This window comes from Quercus lobata, chromosome 7, assembly GCF_001633185.2.
Source record: "Quercus lobata isolate SW786 chromosome 7, ValleyOak3.0 Primary Assembly, whole genome shotgun sequence".
Taxonomy (NCBI): Eukaryota; Viridiplantae; Streptophyta; class Magnoliopsida; order Fagales; family Fagaceae; genus Quercus; species Quercus lobata.
This window is the reverse complement of record NC_044910.1, coordinates 27,533,219-27,552,424: the sequence shown is the minus strand read 5'-3', so window position 1 is coordinate 27,552,424 and position 19,206 is coordinate 27,533,219. Positions and strand designations below refer to the sequence as shown.

At 36.0% G+C, this 19,206-nt stretch overlaps 1 protein-coding gene across 2 annotated transcripts; it reads left to right on the top strand.

Moving 5' to 3' along the window:
* Nucleotides 1-6,679: 6,679 nt before the first annotated feature.
* LOC115953760 (transcription termination/antitermination protein NusG) lies at nt 6,680-17,063 on the top strand. 2 transcript variants are annotated; one of them, XM_031071534.1, is made up of 5 exons: nt 6,680-7,144; nt 8,646-8,824; nt 14,125-14,485; nt 14,692-14,809; nt 16,858-17,063. In XM_031071534.1, the coding sequence occupies exons 1-4, from the start codon at nt 6,752-6,754 to the stop codon at nt 14,770-14,772; spliced, it is 1,014 nt and encodes a 337-aa protein (XP_030927394.1). In that variant the 5' UTR covers nt 6,680-6,751; the 3' UTR covers nt 14,773-14,809; nt 16,858-17,063. The 2 variants fall into 2 exon arrangements, with proteins under 2 accessions (XP_030927394.1, XP_030927395.1); XM_031071535.1 differs by lacking the exon at nt 16,858-17,063 and adding an exon at nt 15,606-15,903.
* Nucleotides 17,064-19,206: the final 2,143 nt, after the last annotated feature.

The window sequence follows — 19,206 nt, the reverse complement described above, 5'->3', positions numbered from 1 at the left end:
CCAAAGAAAGCAAACGGGCAGTGGATGCCCAGAGGAAAGCCCAAAGGGACATAGAAGCCCATAAGTAAAAGCAAAACAGTGGCCATGTCAAGCCACTGAGAGAAATAATAAACGGCTGGCCCAGAAGAGACCCGACAGGATTAAGTTATTATGGTAGGAATAAAAGTACAACATTGCAAGAAATAAAGAAAACCAAGGAGTGGGCCAAAGAAATGTAAGATCCATCATCAGACAAAGTCCAGCTCTTGAATAAGACCCATCATCAGACAAAGTCCAGCTCTTGAATGGAGCGGGAAAACAAAGAAAAGCTCACATAAGAGGTCAAAAAACACGGACAGCAAGCCTCCAGATCATGGTAGACGCATGAGCAGCAGGCAAATTTTTTGGACATATCTGAAAGGAAAGCATGCACAAGGCCCATGCACCACCAGCCTGTACCCAGCCAATATGGGACGTGGTAGGGTCATGAGTCAGAGGTAAGAGATAAAGGGGGTATGGTAAAGGGAGAGGGGAAAAGACCTATTTTGTGGCGGGGAGAGGGGAAAAGACCTATTTTGTGGCTCCTGCCCAAGCCCTTTTAGGAGGTACGTCCTGCTGGGATGACAGACCACCCAAAAGAGACAAGGTTGAGGGGGGAACCGTTAAGTACATGCCTTGAGGGAAAGAGAGAGAAAACATTTATGCCGTGGTAGGTAAGAGTGCTATGGTGGACTGACGAATGAAACAAACCTGCCTTTGTCTAGCAAGGGTGAGTGGCACACAAACGAACCCTTTAGTGGTCAACAAGTATGCCCAGACTAGACAAAGGCGAATTAAGGGAAAAAGTGGTAAAATTCGGTCACGACAGGCACTATAAAAGGACCCTTGCTGTGCACTAAAGGAGGGATCGAAAAACAGAGGATATTCAGGGAGTAAAAGAAAACAGAATAAAAGAAAACAAGAGAAAGAAAAGAAAAAGATAAGAGAGAAAACAGAGGAAAAAAGAAAGATAATACAATGGGCATGCACCAGTTGGTCGATTTCCCTCTCTCCCCCTTCAAATCTTGCTTTCTTCCAAAACATAACAAGGATTCTTTTTAGGCATTAACCATTCAGGTCCGACTCCCTCAAAACCATTAATCCCCACGACAAGATCTTTTCCTGAGAGATTATTTGCATTGAGAGGAGGTGTTCTCCCATCTTTGGTTTTGCTTCTACGGACCAAACTTAAACTTAACTTTATGCCCATTTTTGATTAGTTCATATTACTTTCTTTCTCCTTTACTTTTTTTGTAAATGACATTGTTACGACTGTAATTATGTTTTATAAGTAGGGATTACTTGGCCATTTTTCATTAAATAGTTAGAGTACTCTGTTTTTCATTATGTTTTCTGAAACAATTCTGCTTGCCGTAAGCATACTCCTGGCAGACGAGGCATAGTTTGTGTACAAACCGGCCCAAGTTGAGTTACAATTGGACCAGTTTCAACTCCCTTACTCAGAAACATTCAGGCCCATTACCGCAAGAGGCAGCCCAGCCCAACGCAATACACAAAAAAGGCCCCTACAACCGGTAGCACATATTAGATTTAGAACCTGAGCTTAAGTGGGTCAATTTTCAAGTTAAACTCTAACCACTAGGGTGTGGTTGCATGAAGATGCTTTGAGTGGGGAAAAAATATTTAAAGTAAACTTAATAGAATGTCATACTACTAAATTAAATAAATTTTCATTACTACTTTTATTTTATATTATAATTAATATTCATAATATTTTGTGTGTGTTTTACCTTAATTACTAAATTAATTATAATATCATTGCGGTTTAACCTTAAGAACCTTGAACCTTACCCTTTTTTTTGGTTCAGTTCTTTAAACAATCTAAGTCTGAAAACCATGGTTACACCTGTCTTATGACATGCAACAAAACATTGTAAACATTCATTCTTTGGTTCATCATAAAGCTTAGTCCAATTACATCAGGACTAAGAAAAAAACTAATACTAACATGATGGGTGGGCTTTGAAACCATTGTATGAGGATGTAAAAGTTATGAGATCCAAAGCCGAATCTTCAAATTATTAGCAAGCCAACTAAATATCTAAAGAACCAATCCCTACTAATGAGTTTCTTAATAGAGTAATGTACTACTTATTTTAGTAAACATCTAAAATAGTCATATGAATTGATGTGGCAATAATATAGTATATACTACTTCTTTTTTTCATTTCTTTTTTTGAGAAGGAAGTACTTGCTGCATATTATTCATTGAAAGGTTAGTATATACTACCTAATTGCTCATGTTTTGACCTCAATTTTGTTATATTTTTTACTTTTAAACGAAATTTTTTTTAAAAAAAAATCCCTAATCAAAATTAAACAAGTTATAACCATTGTCATCCAAACCACCTGATACACTTTAAAATCTATAACCCACCCGTCGAGTTTTGCCACCTAAGAGAACCACAACCTAAGGGGAATGAGATTTTCTAGTATCTCTTGATACTGAATCTCATGATTAAGATTAAACTGTAGATATACCTTCATAAGTTAAAAGATTTTTATCAAAGTTGCCATTTATTTTACTTTAAACATGAAAATTTAGAAAAACTTGATTTACAAAAGGATAATGAGTCCATTGACCTATTAATTTATGGATTCCCATTGCACAAAATCAAAATTAATTAAGGGCATAGACAAAGTAAATGTGCTCTTATTTCTCAAAAAGACACATGGTATGCAACACCTAATACACCAAAAGGTCCAAAATTTATAATAGGGTAAATTGCAAAGTACACCTCTGTCGTTTGGGATTGCTAGGATTTTACACCATAAAATTTCATTATCTTAGCAAAACTTAGCTCTCCGTTAGTGACTTGCTTATATGGCTGTTAAATGACGCTGGCAGCTGATGTATAGATTTTGTTTGCCAAATCACACCCTAAAACAAAGTCGTTTAAAAAAAAACAAAATGGCACTACAAGCAACTTCCAAAACAACATCATTTTGGATGAAAACAAAATACAATATCAGCTAGATATGACCCTGTTTGACCAAAACTAAATTCCCAAATCATCGCATTTGATCTGAAGCAGATCTCTCCCCCTCGCTGGCAAGCTGGAACAAACAAGATGGAAAGGCTTTGTGGGGAGCATCTGCAGTAACTATTAGTAATTCAAATTTTTAAGTCTACAAAGTACACAAAACGGAACATTAGATTATGATGAAATCCCATGGAGGTACTTGCTTTAGTAATGTTTTTTTTGTTCCAATTATTTGGGTACATCCTTAAGGGCTAAAATATCCTCTGTAACTTGTGAAACTGTTGGCCTTTTTGCATAAATTTTTGGTCATATGGTAGTTCTCTTTTTGTAAGTTTGTTTGCCTCTCTCTGTAGTGTTGTTATATGGTTCTAATTATATTAATTAGTTTATATTCTGACAAGAGAAGAAGCTAGCCAAAGAGGATGAACCAAAGAGGGCTGGGTGAGTGGGGTGAGTGGGGATTGGGGAGCATCAGCAAGTTTGGGAATGGGTTTTTGATTTCTGGTGAAACGGCACTGCAGCACTTGTTTTGTGTTTTGATTTTAGCCAAAACGACATAGATCAATAAGCCAACCGTTGTAGAATTCAAAGATTTGTGGAGCCACCTCGTTTTGGGAGTGTGATTTGGCAAAAAATATTTATGCATTAGCTGCCAACATGTCATTTAACAGCCATATAAGCAAGTCACTAATAGAGGGTTGAGTTTTGCTAATGAAATGAAACTTTAGGGTGTAAAATCCAAATTTTCAAATGTTAGGGTGTAAAATCCAAGCAACCCCAAACGTCAGGCGTGTACTTTACAATTTACTCATTATAGTAATATCGATGATGGGGAGGAATAGACCCAAGGATTGTGGATATAGTTACCATAATTGAGTCAATTGAGGAGCACCTAATCATGGTACATTAGGAATATCATTTGGGTGGGATGAGGGGCCAACCAAATTATGGGTGTCCCACCACAATTTCATAGATGAGTTAACTTTCCATGTGCTTGCCTCATTGCATATATTGAGGTAACTTGCCGAAACCACACCCCACCCTACCCTTCATTACCCCGGGAGCTTGTTCTCCCCCATACCTAAATTAAAACAAACAATAAACCATATAGTTCTACTACGGTTACTTCTTAGTTAATTAATGGTGATTTATCACCGGATGTTGTCCCATTAATCTCTGATTGCAAGAAGCTTATGGTGCGAGCATGGACCATCCATCTACTTCACATATACAGTGAAGCTAACGAATGTACAGATGCACTAGCTAAAAGGGGACGCCAACAACAGAGCTTTTTGGAAGTTTATGATAATTGCCCATCTTTTATATATGCAACTTTTGTTTGGGATATGAAGCACCTCGAGTCTAGTAGATTGTGTCCTTTAGAGATTTTTGAGCTTGTTGTTGTATAAACTCTTTTATATATATAAAATAATGTCCCCTTTTATTTAAAAAAAAAACGTAAAGTCAACAAATTAACAACACAATAAATAAATAAATTATATACTAAATAACACAAACCAAATATCTAGCAAACAGTATTACCTAATATATGAAACAAAATTTGAACACTAAATGTAAGTTTGTAATTATTTTAAAAAATGACATTTTTGTACTTATTTAGTTATATTAGGATGGGAGATAGAGATTTCTCTTCATTACTAAATCATTTCTATTCAAATAGAGAAAACCCATTATCATTTCAAATAAAGAAAATCCATACAAATTTGGGTGGAGCAAAACAAAATGACTTTATCATCATGAATTGTTAGTACTGTACAACTTTTTTTTTTTTTTTGAATGTCGTCGCATGCTAAAAATATTTGTGGAATGATCCTAATTGAAACTAATTCATAATAGGGTCCAGTTTGAGCATTCACATCCGGTTTCTACAAAAAATTCCATTTTACCATTTCAAAAGCTACTTTATCATTTATATCATACCATTTTATAATACACTTAACATCCCAACTTTTATTTTACCATTCAGCACATCAAAATAATATAAATTATATAATAAAATAATATAAAACTATCTATCACTCATTTCTAATTTCTGTCTTTGTCACTCTCTCAACCACACCTCCACGCAGCAACCACCCTCTCAACCATACCACCTCCATACAGCAACCATAGTGACCCCAAACCCACCACAATCCCAGCAAATACCAACCTGCAAACCAACCACAAACCTAGCCACAACCCATTAAAAAAACTATGAAAAAATCCAGTCACCACCACAAAGCAACCACCATGACACCAAACCCACCACAAACCTAGCAAATATCCAGCCACAAACCAACCAAAAACCAACCACAAACCCATTAAAAAATAACCAAACAAACCCGGCACCACCAAGCCACCACCATGCACACTGCCTTCTGCCCACCATTGCCACTTCCACCACCATGGCACCACAAACCCACATCACCCACCACCATCATCAATCACCCATCCCTACCACCATGGAAACCCTCACCACCACGAACAACAAATACAGAGAAACCCACCCCACCCATGACGAAACCCATCACTACCCACGACCAAATCCGATTAGCAAACCCACGAACACGCCACCGCAAACCACCATACCCATGCCAATCTCGCAACTAGAACCATAACAACCCTTGACCATGCCGATCTTGCCACAAAAAATACCCAAAAAAACATCACCACCATCGTGAAAGAGGGACTGAAGGAGATCCAATGGTTGCTCGTCTCGAAAGTCAAGCTCACGCCTTCGTCGAAGCATGCTTCAGCCAACAATGGTGCCAGAAGAATGAGGGAGATGAGAGCAAGTCCGAGAGTGAGAGAGGGGGGGACGAGAAAACATAGATGAGAAAAGAGAGAGTTGAGAAAGAAAAGGAGACCATTAGAGAGAGAGAGAGAGAGAGAATAAAGTGATTAAAAAATAAGATACAATAGTGTTACAATGCCATCATATATTTAGGATGACACTGTAGCACAATTGCAAATTTTTTTGTAATTGCAAGACTTTGCAAGATTGAACAATGGGGGGTTTTGGGGATCTAATACTAAATATTACCAACATATGGCATTTGCAATGCCCAATGTGAATGCTCTTAATATGTGTCCTTAGGACATATATTAATAAACTATTTTATGAAATTTTTTATGGGAAATTGAGAAAACTATCAAAAAGGTCAATCACTTTTTCACTTCCTCATAAAAAGTTTATTAAAATGATTCATTAGTAAAACTCATTATAATACATGTCAAATCTAAACCTCATACAAAGTAAGAATGGGGATTATCAATAAAAACATAAGAATGGGAAAAAAATATTTATATCTTTTATTATTATACTTTTAGGGTTTTTAACAGTGAAAAATATATATTAAAGATCTGTTTAAGATTCATTTATTTTGCTAAAAGTATTGTACATAAAGATAAAAATTAACTGAAATAATAGAGTGAGACTCATAAATAGTATCAAAAAGTACAATGATCTATAAATACTAACAAAAATAAATTAAATAGTAAAATAAACTGAATTTTTAAATTTTGCCTCACACAAACTATAAAAAAAAAAAAGTGGGTAAAATAGTTGAGAGATTAAGCAAATAGGCCCAACGTGAACAAAGAGTCCATCATTAACATAGGCCCATTGGTAATTTTTTAATCTGGTCCATATCCCAATATCTCAACCAAAACTTCGAAAACCGTGTCGGAATCAGAACGGAACTATCCACGACTGTAGTGTGTTGAAGATGAATCATGGACTTCTACAATGGCGGAGTCATTGCCTACTCTCCTCTTCCATTCCCTTGTCTTCTATCCCCAGAACCAGACTCATAATCTCCGCCAACAACGCCCAGCAGCAGCAGCAGCAGGAACAGGAACTCAGCGCCAGGGAAAAAAGGCAGCTTAGGAACGAGAGAAGAGCCAGCAACAGCACCAACTGGAGAGAACAAGTGGAGGAGAGACTCATCAAGAAGCCCAAGAAGAGGTTTGCCACTTGGACTGAGGAGCTCAACCTCGATACCCTTGCCAAGTTGGGTCCCCAATGGTGGGTCGTTCGTGTAGGCCGTGTCAGAACTGTGGACACCGCCGAAGTCCTTGCTCGCTTACTCGCTAGAAACTTCCCCGAAATTGACTTTCAGGTGTGTTTAATGTTCTACTACGCTTTGAAATTGAATTCCCACTTTCAGTTTAGTGGGTTCCTGGAAATGCATTTGAAACCAGCTGATGGGTCTGTTTGCGTTGGAATGAAACTAAATTTTTTTTCATGCTTTTATCTATGAGCTAATTACTAACTAGAATGTATAGGATGCATTTCTGAATTATTCAATGGCCTAATTTGGCAATAGATAATGTGGTGTTCTGTTTGTTAGATTAAATGGTTAAATTCACTATTTCATAATAACTTCAGCTTTTGGGACCATATGTAATTTATAATGGTTTTAGAGTAGGAGATTCTAGGTTGAACCCTGTCTCCATCTTATCTCTCATTTGAAAAAAAAAAAAAAAATCACGTGTTGGGCCTCATTTAATAAGGATAGTTTAGCCCGAACGTGAAGGGGAGTGTTAGATAAAATGATTAAATTCACTATTTCTTGGGAAAATTACGCTTTACCACCTAAAGTATACCCAAGATTACACTTTGCATCCAAAACTTTTCAAATGCACACTTTACACTCTAAACTATGACCTTGTTACCTTTTGCACCTCCACATAAAGTTTGCTATTAACTTGGATAGAAATTCAAAGTTTAGGGTGAAAGTGAAAGTGTAATTGAAAACATAGTTAAGGGTGGTAAAGTATAATTTCTCTTTTGCTTTTAAAGGATCGAGAAAATGGATAATTTGCTTTTCACGTGATGTCATACTTTTCCATCCAAAGTAACGGCAAACTTAACGTCAGGGTGTAAAGTGTAATAAGTGTCATAATTTAGGATGCAAAATATAATATGAGGTATAGTTTAGGGTGGTAAAATGTAATTTCCTCTTATTTCTTAATAATTTTAAGTTTTTGGGACAATCGGTAATTTATCACTGTTCACATGAAAAGTGAACCTGAATTCGAACGATAATTCAGTATAGTGTATAGTGTTCCTTGTTATGATGCTATATTGCTATGTATGCTGCTCAATTAATGTGCTTCCTAGGAAGGCTTGTTTTGTAAACTTGTAAATATAGCAGGAAAGGAAATCAAGAAATATTCTGATAAGAACTTACTTGTGCTATATTATTAATGGTTTGCATTGGCACTAACACATGACAGTGCCTTAAGGGCTTGTGTGTAGACGCTAGATAGGATGAAACTTCAGCGGGAATTACATAATTATGATGCATGTAGTATTTAACAGTGATTTATGGGCATATCTGTAAAACCATAATAAATTCAAATTTGAAGCCTAAGTTCAAATCTAATAACCATGGAAGATTGATGAAATTTTGATTACTTAATTTCTTCACTAACATCAGGACAGTGTATATATATATATTTCAAGTTTGGCTGATTGCACTGTTCCTTGCCAAAATTATTCACACTCTACTTGTTTTAAATTAGTCTTTGAAAGCTGAAAATTTAAGATAGTAAACAATGGGTGGTAGAGAAATCAAAATATACATAGATTTGCAACCCTGTAGTGTTTGCTTTCAGGTCTATACTGCAGCTGTCAATGTGAAGAGGAAGTTGAAGAATGGTACCTCCTCAGTTAAACCAAAGCCCCTATTTCCTGGGTGTGTTTTTTTAAGATGTGTATTGAATAGAGAGATACATGACTTCATAAGAGAATGTGAAGGAGTTGGAGGCTTTGTTGGTTCCAAGGTCGGAAATACGTGAGTATTTGTTCTTTTTGTACTGGAATGCTTAGTCCAAACCAGTTGTTTGCAATTTGAAGCAAAAATATAATGTAATCTGACATCCTGCTGCACACTGTAAAAAATGTAATGAATGGTAAGTACTCATTTGAAAGAAAATGTAAACATCATGGTGAAAAACACTCCATATTGAGCTTTAATGCAAAGATGGAACTTTGAAAAGACTAAGAAAGATTTGTCAACTACTCGTAATTATCTGAATTAAACCCTATGTAGGTCACTAGGTCTCACTTGGGTTGCAGGTTTCATGGCATGGTGGACTTGTACATGATATAGGAAGATTTCAAATCCATATTGTGAATGCTGACTTTACCTAAATTTGAAAAAGAAATAATCTGAGGGGACTTGGGGTACCTTTCTGAAGGAGTTCCTTGTCAATATGTGAACTGGGATATATAGGCTTATGTTCTAGTGAAAGGGGATAACATGTGAATGTTTGGTCGAGTTGTTGGTTTATTGGTCTTTGTGAGTCCCCAGATAGATATGAGAACTACAACACTTTGTCTGTTGATTTTTGCTGGAGTTACTTCTTGTTATATGGAGTATATGTGTGTTATTTTACATTAAGAAACGGGTATTCTTGTAATCATGTCATAAATCCTAATATAAATATTTGCGAAGGTGAGAGACAGATTGACGCAATCCTAGAATTTTTTTCAAATCTCTCTCTCTCTCACTCAATTCTTCTTTCCTCCTTTTCTCTCTTTAAATGCTAACATCTCAACTCAACTTGGTATTAGAGGGTACCAATCCAACCCTAAAATCCATTGGGAAAATCTAGAGGTCATCTACACAGGATTGGGGTGTGCTAATGTCAGCATTTGTATGCTAACATCAATACCAACATGATTACCAGATTATAGCAGCCACATGATCTAAGTTACCAGCCTCTGTTGGTAATTATGATTTATTTTTCCAAATTTTGTTGAAATCATCTTATGTGAGTTTTTTATTGTCCTTTTTTATTTTATCTGCAGCACTATTTTTGTTAATACATGGTTTTGGAGCTTGCTTGCTGGTTTTGTTGCTTGTGTTTACCATGGGGGCCGAATAAGACTTAAGAAGGCTTGAGTGATGGTTGTTTGCTGATTTGTGGAGTTTGGTGGATAATTTTGTGGAATTTGGGAGTTTCGGCACTTCACTTATTCTTATTATGGAGGTTTTTTTTTTTTTTTTTTTCCTTCTTTGTTGGCTTGTTGTATGTCTTCAGGAAGTTTGGCCAGCCTTGAAGACTGTAATTTCTGAAGGTTTGTTGCAATTTTACTCTATGGGGATGTTAGTTAATTTGTGAAGCTTTTTCTTTTTCCTTTTTTTTTTTTCCCCTGAATTGGGTTAATGCATGTGCTGGAATTTGGTAGTTTTCCTCTTTTATTTTGGGTTGATCTAGTTTAGTTGATTGACTATGAGCTTGCTGAATTTCATTAATGTTCTACCTTGGATTAGTTGTGTTTAACACAAATGAAGAAAAATTTGTTGTCATGGCTTAGGGAAAAACATCACAAGTGAAGGATGATGATATTGGTTAATGAAATTATTTGGCTTGGATACATGCTATGAAAACCTTTGTGTGGGGGGAATATTGAAATATTTTATTAATAACCTGCCTAACTAGAAGATTTAGCTTGTAGGTACTAGATGAGTGAGGATTCAGTTATTTCGGGATGATTGTGGTATAGCATAGAACCTCATTTTTCTGCTACAGTAAATTTGCGACTCTTTTAAGAAGATTTGCATCTATTATAGATTTTTCTTTTCATTTTTGCATCATAGTAATGTTTCTTGAGTTTATGAGACATGACAAAAAATTTACCACTAAGCAATCTGATAAACTATTGTCTAAGTATCATAGTAATCTTAAGAATGTTTTGATCTTTTACTACTGATTTGGAGCAATAAATGCGACCTTGGGAGGAATTTATGATTGCTTTCTTGTTATTTGGTTTAGACTCTGATCTACGTTGGTTCATATTAGCTAATATGTTTTTGTCGAAGAGCCTTGAAACTTATTTGGCACCTTTTGGCGTTTCTAATGGAGACATCTAAAGTCAAATCTCCCCTCCCCCAACTATCGAATTATCCACACACACACACACACCAAAAAAAAAACCCTTCTTGGCACAACCTTCAGGAAGGTGTTTTTCATCGTACTAACTCGTTATCTTTAACATCTTGTCTTTATGGTCCTGATTATCCTTTTAATATACTTTCTTTTGTCAATTGACGAAAGCCTTACAATTTTCTATAATGTTTTATCCCATTTCTTGTGTCTATTAAGATGAAGAAGATGATTGGTTTAGGGCATGAGGACGAACTGTACTATCTGGATCCTAATGGCTCTTTGTTATTCACCCTCTCCACTAAGTGCTACTGTGTCTTTACTTTAGTGATATTTTCGTTTAAGACACCCTTTCTTGGCCAAAGTCAAGTTTGCCATTCCTACATTGAGTCATGTGTCTAGTCTAGAATGAGAAGCATGTCAGAAAGGAAAGTATTACTGTAGTACCTATTTGAGTAATAGACGTAGTCACCAATCTGAGTCCTTTGATGTAATTCGCGAAGTTATATGGGACCTTCTCATACTTGTTCTTTGAATGAATTTTTTATTTTAATATATTTGTTGACATGATTACTTTTTATGAAAGGAATGTTTGAGTTGTCTCATATTTTTTCTAAATTCATAAAGAAATCTTTGTTCCATTTAGTAAGCTTATTAAGATTCTACAGTCTGATAATGCAATAGAATATATTTAGTTTGTAATGAATTCCTTTTGTGCTAATCATGGTTTTATTCATCAAACTAGTTGTGATTACACCTTTTAGCAAAATGGAGTTGAACAAAAGCATCGTCATTTGTTGGATGTTGCACACATCTTGTTTTTCAATATGCATATATTGAAACACTTTTGGGCTGATGTTCTTACCGCATGCCATCTTTTTAATTGCATGCCTTCCATTGTCCTAAGTCATAAGTCTCCATATTTTTTATATTCTAATTGTCCTCCTTTTCTGCTTACTCTTTGAATGTTTAGGCATTGCCTTTGTTCATGTCCTTGATTTTGGCCAAGATAAAGTATGAACTCTGGCTCATAAGTGTGCTTTGGGTACTCTCATACTCAGAAGGGTATAATTGTTATACTCCTTAGTCCCGCATATACTTTGTGAGTGTTGATCTAACCTTTTCTGAGTCAAGGTCCTTATTTTCTTCACCTAGTCAGAGTTTTTCTTTTGATCTAATAATTAGTCAGATTTTATCAGCAATCTCGAGATAGACCCATTTCTTATAAGGGCCACTACATCTTATCCGTTTGAGGTTCCTACTCTATCCCCTCTTTCAGAACCTGATGATTTATTTATGACGAGATAAATGTTCTTGTACTCAACACCCTATTGCTTATTTTCTGTACTATGATTGTGCTTTCACCTTGTCTGCATTCATTTGCTTGTACCATATCCTCTATCTCTGTTCCCTCATCTTATAAGCAGACTTTTGTCTTCGACTGAACGGAAACAGTATGGATGAGGAAATGGGTGATCTTTAGTCTTCACAAGAATTTGACTTAGGAGTTCACTGCTCTTCCCCTTATGAAATAAATGGTATGTTGTTGTTGGGTCTGCACTGTTAAGTGCCTCCCAGATGGTTCTGTTAAGCATTTTAAGGCACACTTGGTAGCCAAGGGGTATACACACATGTATATACATATATGGTGTTGATTATCTAGAGACCTTTCCTGTGGCACGTCTCAATTCTCTTCAAATCCTGCTTTATGATTCAGTTAGTCATTCTTGGCCTTTATATCAACTTGATATTAGTGTATATGGATTAGTCCTCTGAATATGTTGTTGCTAATGGTGAACACCTTGTGTGTCAATAGCAAAAGGCCTTGTATGGTCTGAAGCAATATCATTGTGTATGGTTGGATCAATTCGGTGCTATTGTACTTGGGTATGGATTCCAGTGTTATACTTCTATTCAATCTGTCTTTGTTTGTCACCCCACCATTGGTATTATTGTCATGATTGTTTATGTGGATGATATTATCTTTGGAAGCGACTCCACAAGTATTGTTGATTTGAAAAGCTATTTGGCTAAGCAATTCCATACAAAAGACCTAAGTGTTCTTCATAATTTACTCAAGATTGGAGTTGCCTGTTTTTCTCAGGGCATATTTTTGTCTTAGCGGAAATATGTTCTTGATCTGTTATGATAGACTAATCTCTTAGGTGCTCAACCTGTTGATACTCCTGTGGATGGTGAGCAAGATGATCTGTTTCATGGCATTAGTCAGTACGGACAAATAGTTGGGAAGTCAAGTTGCCTTACTGTTACTTGTCCTAACATATTTCGTTGGTGTTGGTTAGTCAGTATATGCATGCTGCCCGTTAACCTAACTTCGAAACTATTTGCTGTATTTTGTGTTGTCTGAAGGTTGCTCCTGATCACGGGGAGTGTAATTATACAAGACCTTTACTTCTTTGTCTGTGACAAGTTTTAGTGATGTTGACAGGACTAGTTGTCGTTCTTTGTCTGAGACAGGTTTTAGATAATATTGTCATACAGTATATAACTCATTCCTCCTTTCAAAGATTGTCTTTCAAGCTGGGCATGTTTGATCTATATGCTCTAGCTTGAGGGGGAGTGTTATTTTTTACATTAGCATGACAAAAATCTTGTAATCATGCCATAAACCCTAAAGTAAGGTGAAGGACTGATTAATGCAGCCCTAGACCTTTTCTCAAATCTCTCTCTCTCTCTCTCTCTCTCTCTTTCTCTCTTGGGGGTGGTATCGAGGTGAGGTTGGATCATGGGTGCCCCCTCCGCTCTTCAAGGTGGGGAAAACCTGCATGGGGCAGGACAGGGCAGGGCACGGCACAGAAGTAGTTTACCATTCCTAGATATGAGGGAGAAGAGGAGGGGCAATGATGAGGCCGCTAAGAAAGAAAGAGACAAGCGTGTTTGGGAAATGGTCGTAGAATATTTATAGTAAAGTAAATTATAAATAGGACATGTATAAAAAATATTAATTATATTTATAAATAAATATATACACACTCGGGGTGAGACAGGACGGGGAATTTTCATCATTCCTCTCTCAATTCTTCTTTTCCCTTTATCCCTCTTTTAACCCTAATACCTCAAATTTTAAAACTGAACTATTTCAAATCTTAAAACCATGTTATAGATGTTCTCTTCTCATACTATCTTTCATTGTTTAATTTCCGGTCTTTCTAATTTGAAGCTGTTCTTTTCACATTCGCAGAAAAAAACAGATCAACAAACCTAGGCCAGTATCTGATATTGACATAGAAGCGATCTTTAAACAGGCAAAAGAGGAACAAGAAAAAATTGACCGAGCTTTCGAGGAAGAACAAAAAGAAGAAAACCTCAACTCTAGGATGCTCAGTGTTGACACTCATTTAGATCCCAATGATGATACACAATCTGTTGCAGAGTCCAAGTCAAGAAGGGTATCTAAGAAAGCTTCAGATTCTGTCAGGAACGGTTCATCTACAGCAAAGAAATATAAGCTCCTTGTCCCAGGTTCAACTGTTCGAGTTGTATCTGGCACTTTTGCAGAATTTGTAGGCAGCCTTAAGAAGGTGAATCGCAAAACTGGAAAGGTACGTCATTCTTTCCCACAAATCATTTGACTTAAAGTGTTCAACATCAGAAAATTTGTCTGCATGCTGTTTAAAGAATCTTCAAGGTCCAACTGATGCTTTATATGGAACAAAATGTCTTTGAGACAACATTGGTGTCTCATTTTCTACTTATCTTCTTCAGAATCCAGAAATATATCCTTTCTTGAAAATTTGTCTTCTTGCAGGCAACTGTGGGATTCACACTATTTGGGAAGGAAAGCTTAGTAGATTTAGATGTCAATGATGTTGTTGCAGAGACTAACTGATGTAAATATTGTCTCTCCACATGACGATCGTTCAAAGGTAAGTTTATGAATCCTTTTGATATAATTCTCATTTACTAATGTTTCTTTCTTTTTTCTATACAGAGAATGTGGTGTTCTGCCATTAGGTTAAAAGTAATATATTAGGCAGTGCATATGAGCTGAGTTGTTGATTAAATATTGAGGTTTTTTATGTCAACATCTATGAGTTGCTTAAATTCTTATACTTTTCGCTTCTCAAAAAAAAAAAAAAAAAAATCTTATACTTTTCAAGTTGCTACAATAACGTGCTTCATCATGTCAAGATATATATATATATATATATATTATAAAAAGAAGAAATTACCAAAGATGCTAAATGATTGTGAGGATTAATTTACCAGTCAAATCAGAATCATCTTAAAGGTTTCACGTGCTTAAATTTCAAGTAATTTTCCCTGAAAAAAATTTCAGAATTCTTGGCCTATTGGGGCATTCGCCTCCACTATGGGGGTTGAGCTTGACTTCCCCTAGAAAAAATAAAGTCCAAAAAGAGATTATATATCAGATTTTTCAGCTTTTTACTAGGTTTCAGTGTTTCACGGCACACTGCTTGAGGTATACATTTTCTTGCAGAGCATTGTCTTTATTAATTTTCCTGGATTAATATTCAGAAATTTTATATTTGATCCTGCACATAAAATTCATGTCATATACCTGTCTAAGCACATGGCACAAGTGCTTTTGGGGCATCTACAATGCTTAAAGAGTCTGCCTTATAATGCTCGAATCAAATGTTACAATTCATTTTTTGCTATTTCTGGAAAGGAAAATTCTTACAGAGGTTATTAAAGCAGGTAAATTCTGGTTGAATTCATTTTGGAAGGCATAGTTTAGGAAAAGCTTTCAGTTTTTGTAAAAAAGAGTTGCAAGCTGTTGAAAAAAACTTGACATGGATAGTATACTGAAATCTCATATGAAAAGCTACCAAGGCAGGCTGAGGCAAAGTCCATTGCATCATTGTTTTGGCTTTCTTTGCTCTAGCTAGACATTGAGCAAGGCCTACTAACACTAAATCCTTGATTGGATGCTGGATTTTGTGATCCTGATGTAGTTTCTGATGAGTTAATTATCAATAATTATTTAGGCAAGGCAGTTCCATGTTTTATTATTCTACTTTAGAATCAAGAAAGATCCCAATATTAAGCAGTGAATGCTACTCAATATGTGGTATACTAGCATTGGGTGCATCTCAAGTAACTGTGGAATATAAGACTCCATTTATCTTTTCTCACTTGCCAATTGTTGACATTTGCCATTTGTTTTGGCCTCTCTTCCAATAGACATTGATGGAATACAGCCTGATAAAGATTGGACCTTTTGTTCTAGTTCTGTTTTCTGAGCTTCTAAGAAGTTTTTACTGCATGCTTTTCTCCCAACTCTAGAGGACAGTTGATCTCTCGTATGCATATTTGTGCATGAAATGTTAGTTAAACCCTACATACATAGCAAGTGTGCACACATTTATGCTCTTTCTTGCTTGCTTGTTAACCACTATTTGGTTAGTGCCGGGAGAATCTTTGTTGCCTTCTTGAGCCGAGCAACTGAAGTGTTAGAAACATCAATTGCCACCAATTATTGTTTTTAGGCCTCACCATCATGCTCTTACTTTAGACTCAGGGAAAATGTTAAAGATACTACAAAGAGTAATGCTATTGAATAGTGATATTTCAGGTACATCAAAAGGATTCATAAACTTACCTTTGAATAATCATCCTAAGGAGAGACAATATTTACATCATTTTGTAAAAGTAATGCAGTAAAATTTGTAGTATCGACAACATCACTGTAAATACAATTCTTTTTTTTTTTTTTGGTTGTGTCAGTGTCAATGTTTATAATGGGCTGAACAGCATGCTTTTGAAGTGGTCCTAACATGCATCTTTTTGTGAAAATCTTTAGGGCACCAAGCAGTGAATATGGAATCAACATTTGAACCAATAACAATTAACTCTATGTGATTTATTGTGAAAATATTATGAATATAGCATTTTTCTTTGTTTAAAGGTTGTGTTTGAACTAGACAGAAAAATTTGGTGTTTTTTGCAGTAAGGCTGCCACGCCAATGACAACTCTCTCTCGCGAAAAGTTAACTGAGGCCAATACGAAAGAAAAATTCTGCCGACCGCCGGATATTATTTATCTTGTTGCTTTGAGAATGTGATTTTTTCTGGTGCTTCTCTTTTGTTCGATCTACTTCATGCATTAAATGCCTAACTTTAATATCAATCTAGAGCATCAGATTTGATGGGCCACTAAGTTAAAACAGTCTTGTTTCTATTATTATTATTAGGGTAAATTCCACAAACCTACCCTGAGGTTTGTGATAATACCAATTAAGTCCAAAACATTCTAAAACCTACCAATTTAGTCCAAAAAGACAATTTTATCCCTACCCTTTAGGGATAATTCCAATCTTCCTCTTCTTCCTTCTCTCTCTCCGTTCCTCTCCCCTTCTCTCTTCTCTCTCTCTCAAAACCCACCGCCCAACAAACCCATATCACTCACAGCCACTAGAAAAGCCACTGACCACCTCATGCACTCACATCACCCTCACCCCCTGCTGCCTAGAAAACCTATTGCCTAGCAAACCCATATCACCCACACCATAGCCGGCTAGGAAAACCACCTCCCAGCAAAACCATACCACCCACAACCATCAGAATGGAACCATTGCCATTGCCACGGTGCCACCCAAAAACCAACAAAGTTTATTTTAATCCACTTACCTACCCAAAATCATAATCCACTTCCACCCAAAACACAACCCACCGATCTACTACTCAGTTGCTGCTCCTTCACCCAAAATCACGAGACAAAGAGAGTTGAAGAGTTAGGGGGTGAGAGGGAGAAAGCTGAGAGAAGGTTTTCTTGCCAAAGGAGCTGCTGAGGCTCAGGCCGGGAATCCGGCGCCGGTCTAGCTCCCAAAGAGGAGGCGGATTCTCCCTAGGCAAGCAAGAAGAAGATGGGTTTTTGAAATGGGTATTTTTTTTTTTTTAAATTTGGGTTTAGGGAGAGATCTGAGAGAGAACTCAGAGAAAAGAGAGGAGATTAATGGAGACAGAGTGGGTGTGGGTGATATAAGTGTGGTGGTTAGTGGCTTTTCTTGTGGCTGTGGGTGGTGGGTTTTAAGAGAGAGATCTGAGAGAGAAGAGAGAAGGGGAGATGAACGGAGACAAATTAGAGAGAGAAAAAAAGTTAGGGACAAAAGTGTCTTTTGAGGACTAAAATGGGAGGTTTTAAAATGTCTTGGACCTAATTGGTATTATCACAAACCTCAGGGTAGGTTTGTGGAATTTACCCTTATTATTATTATTTCCAATCTCCAAGGGATGTGCTTTGCATGATGGCTCTCTCTGATTGGAAGACATATTTTGGATAAGGTGCCTTGCTGATAATGCCACATTATGTGGGTCAGACTACTTTGTTATATTTTAACTGTAAAGGCTTAATGATGTACCAAAAGAAGTATATAAAGGATGTAGAGAATCGGCTGAGTGGGTAAGCTCGGATGTTTCGTACAACACATCTAGGTTCGAGTCTTGCTGTTCGTAGGAGTTTGTTGGTGGGCATTCTTGGTGAGGTAGCCCCTCACACAGAGTGGCTAGAATGGCTTGAGCTTATGTCAGATTGGCACCCTATCTGGGGGTGTAATATAATCATAAATACCCCAATTTTTTTAACCAAAAAAAAAAATTGTATTAATCGTAGTTGGGATAATTGATTATCAAAAAAAAAAAAAAAAATCGTAGTTGGGATAATTACACATTTCCCACATTATTTGGATTTGGTTGCATTTTACTTGGTCATGAATTAAAAAGCATTCTTTTGCCCACACATAGATTAAAAGTTATCATTTTCCCTCCTTGGCTTACTTTCAGTAATTTTTTAAGTAGAGGTTTTTTTTTTTTTTTTTTTTTTTTTTTTTTTTTTTTTAAATATACAATAGTAAGTAGTAGTGAATTTTAATTTTTACATTTTATTTAGTTGTGAGTGATGTAACAGTTTCTCATTAAAATAAAATGAGATTTCAGTTAAAAAAGTACTGGAGGTAAGTTAAACTCCCTATTTAAAACAAGCTATGTTATATAATCATAGTTCATAACTCACCTATAAGCTTATCATTAATTATCATTAAAAATACAATAAAACATGTGATTCTAGCTAACTCAATTGATAATTTTTTTTGTAAAAGGCAAAATCTCTTGTTGAATAAAAAATCTTCTAAGGCTTGAACGTTGTTTATATCAAAAATTAATTAGTGTATTTTCTTAATAATAAAAAGCAATTATCAAGTAATATAGGTATTTGAAGAACACAGGTGTGAGAAATCATGTTTCTTAATTATTTTTGGATTTTTTTTATTGATAAAGGATTTTAATGATGTCTTTGTTGTAA